General features: G+C 37.8%; 1 protein-coding gene across 4 annotated transcripts in view; it reads left to right on the top strand.

The window, feature by feature from the left end:
* The first annotated feature begins 332 nt into the window (after window positions 1-332).
* TMX3 (thioredoxin related transmembrane protein 3) overlaps window positions 333-12,044 on the top strand; it is a 31,534-nt gene continuing 19,822 nt past the window's right edge. For 3 of the 4 annotated variants that reach the window (XM_072852808.1, XM_072852811.1, XM_072852810.1), the window contains exons 1-6: window positions 333-432; window positions 736-790; window positions 5,196-5,235; window positions 6,491-6,614; window positions 9,842-9,887; window positions 11,465-11,545. In XM_072852808.1, coding sequence (XP_072708909.1) covers window positions 387-432; window positions 736-790; window positions 5,196-5,235; window positions 6,491-6,614; window positions 9,842-9,887; window positions 11,465-11,545 — 392 coding nt within the window. In that variant the 5' untranslated portion in view covers window positions 333-386. The remainder of the gene's footprint in view (window positions 433-735; window positions 791-5,195; window positions 5,236-6,490; window positions 6,615-9,841; window positions 9,888-11,464; window positions 11,546-12,044) is intronic. The other variant, XM_072852809.1, reaches the window with a different exon arrangement.

The following is a 12,044-nucleotide window of genomic DNA, read 5'->3' as shown; positions in this document are numbered from 1 at the left end:
ATGAGAGAGTCTGGCGGGCCAGACTCTGGAAACCACTGGGGAGATGACAACGTCCACCCACGCCGCGTCCCCTCACCGTGTCAGGGTGTCACAATTCCCCCCCTCCCCCCGCCTCCAAGGGCGCCTTTCGGCGGCGCGGAGACCCGGGAGTGGGCGGGGGGCACGCCGCCCCCGGGCCGGGCCGTGGCGGCCGGTACTCCCCTCAGGCAGAACCGCCGCCGCCGCCTTCTTCCCACGCGCACGCTGCCTCAGTTCGCGGAAAGCTGCCGCAACCGCCGCTACCGGACCCCGCCCGCCGACCGCGGCCTCCGCGCCTGCGCAGTGGGGAAAGGTCGACGGCGCCGCTTGCCGCTTCCCTTTCCGGCCGTGCCGCGGCTCCTGTCAACATGGCAGCGGCGGGCGGGCGGCGGCAGTGCCTGCTCTGGGCGGCAGGTAACCGCCGGGCGGCCGCCAGCCGCTCCGGGCGGGGAGCTGTGGCCTGGTGGGCGGAGGGGGGAAAAGCGGTGGGCTTCGGAGGCGGGAGAAGGGCCGAGGGGAGCAGCGGGCAGCGCTGCGGCGGCCGGGGACGGGCGGGAGGTGCGGGGCAGCGGGGAAGGCTGGGGCTGTGGGAAGGCGTTGGAGCCGTGAGGGAGGAGGGGGAAGGGCGCGCTGACGGTGAGCCTGTCAGCTGGCGTGGGTGAGCACCCCCAGTTTGGTTTGGAGATCACTCACGGTACGCTTTTCCTTACCTCGCAGTGGTTGCACATGTAGTGGTATCAGGTGCGGGTTTTGTGGAGGATCTAGATGAGTCGTAAGTACTGAGGTGTCTTGTCTTCTTACTTAACTATTCTTTGTCTTTTTGCGGGGGGGGATGACCCCAGACTGACAGCTTTGTGCAGAGCGTGGTTGTCAAGAAAGCTACATTGGAAAAGTTTGTCTTAGCAGGAATGGCAGAAAGATTGTGGCCTGTATTAAGTAGGTGCAATTAAGGAAGCTGAGGAACACTTTAATTTTGCAACTTTTTTTAAAGCTGTTGTTATAGGTGCTGTTGCCAAAAACGTTCTCAGGTGTCCTTGCTCTTTCTTTCTTTTTGGTAGGGTAAATATATTGGTGGATTGATGCCTTCCCCAAATAAAAGCTGATTGTGTTTAACCAAATTCTTCATTAGAGTTTGCTGTGTGGCTGCCACAAGGAGTTGGGAGAACGAGTATAAGTGCATTCATGCATGGCCAGAAACGGAAGGGAGAAGGAGGCCTGCAGGACTAGTTCATGGCTGCTTGAAGTGCCAATTATATTCCAGTGTAAAAATGTGCTTTCACAACAGATTTAGCCCTGAGACTGTGGAGGTGTTGAAATGGGTAGTCCTGCCCTTAACTTGGTTGTGTAGTGTCATTGTTCGTGTACTGCCTTGCTTTAGCAGTTTGATGGCTACATACTTGCTGTTCCCAAGAAAAACTAACTTTCAAAAAATGAATTTTTTTTCTTTGTTGTCAGATCAGCAGGTTGATCTAAAGTGCTACAAAGCAGCACAATTATTAGAACTGAAATAGAAAGTATAGAAAATACTAGCTGGTAGGGGAGGAGAAGGTGGCATTAGATGGCTGCTTTATGATAAATTTAAGCCAGTCAAAGGCGATGTTTTTGTGAGGGTTCAATCCATGATAAATTGCATCATAGAGCTAAACAGTTAGAAAACCGTTCACTTTTTTACCATATTGCTTATTCAGCTAGAGCAGATAATCATAGGATCAAATGAGGTGCAGTGGAATTATGGGGGAGGGAATGGGAACATATAGAAGGGGTACTGAAGAGAGATACATCAGCATCTCTGAGTTGTGTTTAAAGTGTTGTGAAAAAGAAACCGAAGCACAGGAACTGCTTGGACTTGATTTTCGAAGCTTGTTTTTGAAACTTGCCTCATATTTTCAAGGAGTGAAGATAAAGAGGCTAAGTGAATAAAATAGCGTGTATCTGTGCTCCCGCATCATGTTCCCATATCATGTTTCCACAGGTGTAAATTTAAATGTAATTGATGTTTTGGAGTGAAGAAGCATAATTCTGTAGTCACATAACTTTTTTGAAATAGCTGATAAAAGAAAATCATATTTTAGAACAGTTGATTTTTTCAACTAGAAGACTATACAGATGCCTGTGTTTGCAATTGGGAATAAGAATTAAATGGTGAGTTGTTCGGGACAGGTTTTTTTTTTGTTTTGGGTTTATTTTAGCTAATTGGCGAATGGTGAAAAAGATCAGGAAAACAATTTAAAAAAAAAAAAGATTGGGAGCAGTGACTGGTGAAAGTTTCAAGTTTTCCATTTTATAGGTACCTAAACATTATGGACTTTTTGCTGTTGCTGAAAACTTTGGGTTTTATTTGAATTTTGGTAGTTGCAAACAATGCCTACTGGCACAAGGTGCAGGTCCCTTTTCCAAGCTTACAGGATATAGGAAAACAAGTAGCAGAGAAGAACTAACAGAGGTGCAAGTTACCCAGCATCACCCAACTGGGCTGTGGAAGGGATGCAGGATACGAGCTGTTATTCTTATCAGCTTATGCTGATTGAACTGCTGGCTGCCTCAGATCAGTACTCATCTCGCTGTGATATTTGCTGACTTGTTCCAGTGTGGTAATGAAGCAGATAAGTAATCTGACTAAAAAAGGAAGTATTTTTCTGTCTGTTAGGATGCATTGGTGGCTCAGCCCAGGATCAGAAGCATCAGAAATGGTGCAAGGAGGTTGAGAAGGGAGACAGGGAGGAATAGAAACAGCAGCTGGGTTGGTTTAAGGCCCTTGGAATTGTGGCCTTGGTCTTCAGTTTTGCTTCATGCTGGTTTCTTTTAACCATTAATGATTGAGGGGTACATGGATTAAGTGGAGGTTGAGGCAACATTTGATCATGTAGTGCCTAATGTTGGGAAGTTGTATGTATTTGAGACAAATAATTTTGATTCAAGGATGTGCAACACCTATGTCATCTTCCCACCAGTATGATTGTGTCTGTGTCAGCTGACAGAGAGAGGATTGCATAGCACAGTTAAAAAGAGACACTGAAATTGTACACTCAGAAATATATTTACAGGGCTGAGTAACAGCACCTTCAGAAAATGCTTAAATACCCATTTGTACAGAGATTTCCATTTTTTTTCAACAGTGTGTTGAACTTTCTTAATATTGTCTAACAATTTAATCACTGACATTACCAAAACTAGAATGAGTTTAGATAGTTGGTTTTTGTCACACTTCAGATTTTAGTTTCTGTGGAAGTTTTATTAAATAGGTGCTTGTAAATGAGTGGTACATCTTGAAATTTATTATTGTAAAAACTACAGTATTTTTTGTAGTATCTTAGGCCAAAGTTATTAAATTTCATTGGAATGTTCTGCCTCCAGACGTTTCCTTTCTTTCCCTCTTTTCCTTGCTGTCTACTGGTTTTGTAAGATTTTAGCCTACCTCTCTCAGTGCTTTAATGCTCTTTGCAATCTCCCGTAACAGTTATACTGTGGCAGGGGGAGGAGAACATTTCCTAATAAATTCTTCTGTTACAAACCGAAGGTGATATTCTAAATTGAAGCATGGCCCAGGATCTGATGATTCAGTAGCTGCTTTCTGCCTCTTGCATCATAACTGCTTATTTGACATTGTAATTGGAAGTTAGCTGGAGCTTCGTTAGAGTTCTCAAGAGATGCTAGACTCTTAACTAGTTCTCTCATTAGCTCTGTAGCACTTAGGGTGGTGAAATAAATTTTTAGTGAGGTGGTTGACTAAGCAATTTTGTGACAAAAATGCTGCTTTCCTGTTGCAGTTTTATGTTAGTCCCTGCAAATACTTTTTCTGCTGTACAAACTTTGCAACCTTGGTATGCCATCAATAAAACAAAAAAGGCTTGAATTTACCAGTGAAATGCTGCCATTCTAAGTTTTAGACACTCAGCGCTGTAATTAGATTATATTCATGATTTCTGAATTCTTTCTTTCAAACAGTAGGCTAGCATCAGCATTAGTATTTCTTCAAGACCATTATGGACCATTACAAATATATTCAACTTTAAATAAAATATAATAAATGTTCTTTGATTCTGCTTACTGCCTATGAGCCATTTATAGGCATGCTGCATATTGGGAATTGATGAATTGGGCTATAACTTCTATTAGTTGGATCTTAACTTAGAGCGTAGATCACACACTTATTGTGTAATTATATGTATATATATTCATCTCCTTTTACAATAGGAGTGTTACAGTAAGAGTGTTATGTATTTTATAGCATGTGACATTACTCCCAGTTCTAGTCACTTTTACAAAGCCTATCTTTTACAAAAATAAACCTTAGGTTAAAATTCTGGCTTATTTAATTCTCAACGTAGAAATAGTTAAGTAATGCAATAATTTCTATGATCTGTAGTGACAACAGTTCAGTGAAATGTGTAAGCAACATTTCAAGAGGTATCAAGGAACTTTGATTTATCGTGTTCTATTTTTGGTTTAGAGGTTTTAGCATTTAGTGACAGATTTACAGTTGTTAAAGCTAGTCAGTTCATTAAGATTTCATTTGTTTAGCATTAAGATCATTCAGTAGTACCTGTGTATCTCTGTTTTTTATCAATAACTTGAACATTTTTATTCTAATAAGTTGGTTTCTTGTGTGCACCTTTGATAAAAACAGACACACCTGTAGTAGAATGTTGAAGGAAGTTGAACTAAAACTGGTTTGCCTGTTAACATTAAAGATAATTTAGTTAGTCTACATTCAGTAAAGCTAAGACTAACAGTGTAAACCAATGCTCTAGGAGTCTGTATTAGTTGATCTATAAAAATGCAACACTTTCTAAACAGTCAACAACAGTATTTAATATAACTAAAACAGCTGCAAAATACTTCTTCCCCTTAGATTACATATCCTAATCAAATATCTTTTGTGTGTTTTCTGATTTCTTACTGTTTTCCTGTTTTGGGTTTTTTTTGGTCTTGGCAAATAGTTATAGAAACCTAATTGGCACAACTTTGTATGTAGTATCACGTGCAGGGGCAATCTTGATACTGAAAAATAACTATGTCCTCCTTCCCCCCCATCCCCAAAGAAAGAAACAAAACAGAATTCTTGTATCTACAGTTTTATACCAACTTAATTGTAGACTTTGCCTGTTTCACACATGCACTTCACTTATTTATTTTCAGATATATCATATACTGATTTAATTTTTTTCCTCTCCTAGGTTTAAAGAAAACCGTAAAGATGATATTTGGCTTGTAGATGTGAGTATACGAGAAAAATGGGAAGACCTGCTAGTGGAAATCAAAACACAAAATGTACAATACTGCATTCTTTAGTAAGGCTGCTTCATTGCTTGGAAAAATCGTTTGTACATGGTACAGAAAAATTGCATGACAGTAATTCTTCTGACAGGATGGATAAGCAATCTGTCTGTATTGTTCAGGATGAACCAGGAATTAGGCTGAGTACTGGATGCAGACAGGCTTCATCCTATATTTTACAGTCTTTAAAAAATGAAAGCAGATTACTTAACACTTAACAGTCAGGAGGTGATAACCTCTGTTCAGAACTTTTACAGTTCCATTCTCTAGTTATACCAGCTAATTTGTGTTCTAGATGTTTAGCACTGCAACATCAAATATATGAGAGGCTTCTTTTACTTTTCTAACATATTTGGAAAGATTCAGTGCTCCTTATTTCAGAGGCAAGGAATTATTAAAAAGATTGAGCTTGTTTGGGAATGAGCTAAAATTCTTTTTAGCTCACCCAGATGTGAACTGTAATTCCCAAATTGTATAATTCAGTGGGGAAAACTATATATGCTGATTCAGAATTGATCAGTAATGTATAGTAAAACAAAATCCAACTTTGTCAAGTTGTGACCTGATCTTGTTATACCAAAACATTGGTATCTTCCCTATTAATTTCACTAAGGTGTTGCAACAAGGCATAGGCAGAAAGATGAAATTAAGTCTCTCAGCTCTACTTGGCTCTGAGAAAATGGCATCAATTTTACAGTGTGCTTGTATAAAAGTAGTTGCTGAAGAACTGAAATCCAGAGGGCAGCTTGGGGAAATATACATGCTGTTCCTTTCAAAGAATAGTGTTCCCCTATTGGCAAATAAATTCATATTCCTGGATAGCTTGATTACGTGATCTTTTAACTTTCAAAAAAAAGAGGAAAATATTCCAAAATATATTTTTTTTAAAAAAGAAAATAAATGTTACCGCACAGTCTATTTTAAAATAAGAAATCATATAATAGTCCAGCAATCAAATGTATTCTTTTCAAAATTGTGCTTTCATATTAAAAGTAGCAGCAAATCATAAAAGCTCTGTTTGTCACTCCAGCGTGGTAATTAACTTGCAGTTTTATTAAGACTTAAAGAACACCAAGACGGGAAAATAAGGCTTGCTAATGTATTTGAAGGTTAATCATAGAATCAGCTTCTCTTAAGTATTTCTCTTTGTTAACTTCTCTTCCCCCCCCCCAAATCAAATGTATTTGCTTCTCAGTTTTACGCACCTTGGTGTGGCCACTGCAAGAAACTGGAGCCTGTGTGGAATGAAGTCGGTATAGAAATGAAAAACATGGGCTCTCCAGTAAAAGTTGGGAAGATGGATGCAACTTCCTTTTCTAGTAAGTATGGTTTGGTTAGGGGTAATTTCATGACAGCCTCTGTTTTGAAACTGTTCTTAATTTTTTTCATTAAGTTATTCTTCTGTTCTCTATCATAGCAAATGTATGCAGTCATTGGAGAACAATTTCCTGATCTTTTTCTTTCTAAAAGTGACAACATGCTGTAGTATGCCTTTTTTTATCACACTTGTTTCTGCTTGTGTAGGGAATTCTTCCTGACAAATGGAAGGTAAAAGCTTTTCAAAGATTTGCTTTTGATATGCTTCTTAGAGTACCATTATACAAACATCTTTATGTGGTGCGTCTCTTGACAGCATCCAATTTTAGGTTCCTTGTATTACTGTTGGACAAGTGCTTGTGTTCTTGCTGTTATTCAGGTAATCAGTCTTTAAGATGCTACACCAAAAGCCTGCTGAAATCACTGAAGTCAGTACATCAGTGTTGAACCAATTTCTCCCCGTGTTTCTCTGTAAATGTCTTCTTGAAGAACCAATTTCAGCTATTTTAATGCTTTCTTTTTTGATTATGCCTTTCATACGTACTGACCTTTTCAGAGAAAACCCAAAACTTTAGGTATTCAGAGAAGTGGTTTGGGTAGACATGAGAGGATTTTTGCATGCTTAACAGTATTTTCTTAGTTTTAGTGTGCTTGTTTATTGTCATTTCACTTAAATCTGTGTTGAACCAGGACGATAGTTAAGAGGGAAGGCATAGGGACCAGTGGGGCCCAAGTGAGATCTGTATGTAATAAAACTCTGTTAATACACATAAAGTTTTTAGTTAATACCTGTTAAACCTGATTATTCAGGATTGTTATATTTGCATGAAATATTATGCAGAATACTTTTTTCAGTGATATTTGAGCTTTTCTGTGCTTATACATAGCAGAGTTTGGTCTTTTGAGATCAAAATGATCTTGTCTCAAACACCAATTTATTGTATGTAGCTTTTTTCTGTAAAACCACATAAATTTGATATCATGTTTAATCTTAAAGGTACTTATTTGCTAAATAAAAATAAGTCTGGACAAATAAAAGTTTCAAGATCACACAACCAGGTAACTTCAAAATTGGGAGTAGATTTGGTGGATCTCTAATATTCCAGTCATGTATATAAAATTCTAAATCATTTTAATTGTATAAACTCTTACCCTGAAATATTTGCATCTGTCATCCTGATACTAAATTTTTGTATTTGATACCTAGAACAGAATTGGCACTTTGTTCTAAAAATCAGTTTTGCATATTTAAAAATTACTAAAAACTGCAAGGGTTCCTTTGTGCCCTGGAAATGTTTTTCTTCTCAGATTTGTTACCAGTTTTATGAAGAATAGAGTCCAATAAATCTTTTGAAATAGTTTCATGCTTTTATTTTGAAAGTGGAAATTTTACAACATCTGGATATGAAAAGCTCAGTCAATTGCTTAATGTCTTCCCAATCTAAAGATTCTCTGAAATCAAAGTGATTCAGCGTTGAGAATATCAGAAGGAAATGCAGCTGGGCACACATGTAACTAGGAAGGAACATGAATGGCTGGCTCTGCATAGTTTGTGTTCCTAATAGGAACGTGAAGTAGTGTGAAAAATCTGGACTTTGGGTAGCTTGTCATCAGAGAGTTGAGATCACAGCTGAACATATAAAGCATCCAATAAGCGTTGCCTCTGGTAGCTGTGTGGAATGAGGGTACAGCAGTTACATCAACAGAACAGTCACCTGGTGTGGTATCAGTGGAATTTTCGTGGGGATTAGCCTCAGAAGTCCACTGGATGTGATCAAAGTATAAATATGTCACATCTGGGGCTAGCATAATTGCTGCTGTTTGCCTATACTGCATTTTTCATATCAACAAGTGGATGTGATGATGTAAATAAGTAAGTCACTTCCATGATATTGAGAGGATTTGACTAATCTCCATGACTGGGATGTTTAAAATAATATATTTAAAAAATGTCTATTTTGTAGTTCTCCTGACTGTGCTCAAGAGCTGTACAAGGAGAAATTAACTGCCTGTCGACAGCTCTTGTGATTGAATGTTCTAATACACACTTGAATGCATTCTAGTTCAATGTAGTACAGCTATGAGAGAAAAGGATCAGAATCAAATTGTTCCTAGTATGCATATTTCTTAGATCAGTCTCCTTTGGCTAAGATGCCGGTAGGTGAGCTGCTAGTTTTACTTGTAGTTCTGTGCAATAATTAGGGTTTTGATCCAGGCAGGATCAAAATGGTTTTGATCCACAATTTAGAAATTGTGACCTTAGGGTCACAATTTCTAAACTACTATTCAGAGCCCTGCACACAAGTCCTCCCACATCTGCTGCTCTGGCATGTGGTCGGTAGCTTCAGAATGTTTATGTTAAAAGTATTGAATTTTGGTGCATTTTGAGTGCAGGGGTTGTTTTTCAGTAGGGAATTGCACAAGCATTGTCAGAATTTTAGACTTATTTTAGCCTTTTTTGAAGACTACTTAGTTTAACTTTTGGAAAACACTGAACTGACTGGAAAGTGTAGTTTAAGGTGGCAGTCGCTATGTTCACAAGTGGAAGGGCAGTTGCAAATTGTACTCGTTTGATGGGAGCAAGATACAAGGTTTTTAAACAAACGTGAGGTGGGGGGAAAGGTTCTGCAATTGTCTTAGTTTTTACCACTTTAGTAAGCAGCAGGTAAGTAACTGGTTGTTATTGTTGCTTATTTCTGGTGAAGTTGATGACTGTAGACATTTACCTCTGCAGAATATGCTTTAAAACCTGACTTTTTTGTAACTGCTACAGTATGATACTGCACTTTTGTTACCCGTTACTGTAGCACATGAGTAGTTAATTGTCTTTTATATTTCTTTTAAGCATTAGTATTCACAACTCTACGTCCATGATGCTTAATTCTTGCCTCTGATATTTTCAGCCAATTATATATGCATATTAAATGCATACTACCTTTTGGTGAAAACTGACCAAGCATGTCTCTAGAGGATTCTCATGCCATTTGACTTGTGGCATATGAATTGAAAGTCTATGCGGGGACCCTGCAGTACCTCTGAAAGAGGTCCAAAATTTAAAGATGTAGCTTCATAACAGCAGCTTCTTGAAAGCAAGTAAAATAATTCATACTGAACTAAGTGGTAGGTTTTTCATTTATTTATGTGGCTTGAATAGTAAACTATGTTTAAAGATTAAGGTAGAAGAGCAAGAAGGTCTTGGTTCACTTTGGCATTAACACATTTCTTTCAGGTATTGCATCTGAATTTGGAGTGCGAGGCTATCCAACAATTAAGCTGTAAGTTGATGCTTGCCATTGAATTCCTAACAGTTTCCTATCCTACCACTGATTTCATGACAGTAAAAAAAAATAGTCCTCTTTGTTTGGGATTTTTAAGCAAACCACAAAAAAGCCCCAAAACCGAAAACAAACAAACAAAAATACTCCACCATCTCATTTTGACGTTATCAGGACTGTTTTGCTTTGAAATGCAGTAATATCGAGCATCTTATTTAGAAACAGAATTCTTAAAGGCAGGTTAGCAAATTTGGATTTCATTTAACTGCTGTTTTCTATGCGACTTTGTAAAAGTGTGTGTATATAAATATATATTTCAAATATATATATATATATAAAATTATTACTATTAAAAGGAATTTCATGCACCAATTGATTTGACACCTTTAGAGTGATTCAGGCAGTAAGTGCATACCTGAGTCTTCCTGTTAACATTTTATGAGTTGCTGATGGCATTTTCTTATTTTTAAGTACTTCTCTCTCCTCTTCAGTGTACCTGAAAATCTTATGTAGGTGACAGTAGTGGTTACTATATAGGGTGAAGTGTGAGAGCAGTTGTTTGACAAGAGATGTAGACATAGATTTTTTTTCTTCACGTAATTAAAAAAAAAATCAATGGAAGACAAAATTTATAGGCAAATACCAGTCCATAGTGATATTATATGTACTTGCTTATAAGATGCATAGTGTACAGTCCACTACAAGGTGATGTTAAATAAAGACTTAACAATTTTGAGTACTTTTTACTATGAACATACTGGATTTGTTAGCAGGTTATTGTTTAAGCAAATAATATTCATAATATATAATAAATCTTGTCTAATTAGTTCTCAAAAAGGCTGCAGAGATATTTAGCTTATTAAACTTTAAGGATTAAAAACTTTATTGGCATATAGAGGCATAGAAAATTGGGTTTATGATTACTTTTTTCCTGTGAGTTTCCTAAACCCATATGGATTCAAAGAAAGCCTGTTAGAATTAGTAAAACTTACTTGAATACTCTTATAATGCAAGCATGCTGCATCCCCTGTCAGCAGAGTACAGCAAACTGACCAACACTTCACGGAAGCCTAATTTAATACATACATTCAGAAGTTTTTTCAGGTCATTTGATACTTTTCAATTATAAAAAAGCATTAAAGAAGTTTATATGTTTGTCTTATACCACTTAGGCATTAGTCCTTGTGAAAATGCTGAATGTTTGGTGTTTGGTTTGGGTGTGTGGGTTTTTTTGTGTGGTCATAAGCAAATGTTCTAAATGATCTGTGTGTTTACAAAGTAAATGACTGCTGTGCACTAGAAAAAAATAAGCATAAAAGAATGTTAATTATTTTAGAAGTCAGTAAACCAGATATTGTGTAAATAAGTTTTTACTCCATAATTGCATTGTGTTGCATTTTTGAGTTTTATATTTTGCTGACCACTTCTCTTATCTGACTATTTGCAAAATTACCTTGCTTATTGCTTGCTAAAAGATGACTGTAATAAACATGTGAAGATTGAGTGATTCTATATGTGCAGATGTAGTTTAGTTGATTTCAGTTCTGTTCTTTTTTTTGTCTTTCCTATTTATCTAGCTTAAAAGGCGACTTGGCATACAACTATAGAGGACCTAGAACCAAAGATGATATAATTGAATTTGCTAATAGAGTGGCAGGGTAAGTATACTCCTCTGTGAGACTGGTTCTGGTGACTTAAGACTCCTGTAGGATTTTGAGGTGGGCCAGAAATTAAATCTATTTTAAAAAGAACAAGACGTCAACATGAAGTTAAAAACTATATGTACTATACATGTGGTTGCATGTGAGACTGGTGGTAAGTGGCATGGAGAAAGTAAGTAGAGACTGGCTAGTCACAATCCCTTCTTTACGGTGCAAAAACTAAGGGCTTTTCAAAGTAGTGGAAACTATGAACAAATGAACCTCATGGAAGCCAGAGGCAAGAATACTGGCCTAAATCTTGGCTGATAGATAGACATCATTACTAAGGCAGAATCTGCTTAATACTCAAAAGTTCATTTAGAAATATCAGGTTAATATATGTGTATGCATCTGAAGAGTTGTGGCAATTGGCAACATAAGGAAATTGCTTTTACAGAATTGTTCATAACAATTTCTGTTGGCTTTTTCTTCCTTCCCTATGGTGGCCTGTGGCCTC

This window comes from Ciconia boyciana, chromosome 2, assembly GCF_034638445.1.
Source record: "Ciconia boyciana chromosome 2, ASM3463844v1, whole genome shotgun sequence".
Lineage (NCBI taxonomy): Eukaryota > Metazoa > Chordata > Aves > Ciconiiformes > Ciconiidae > Ciconia > Ciconia boyciana.
This window is presented reverse-complemented; position numbering and strand designations above follow the sequence as displayed.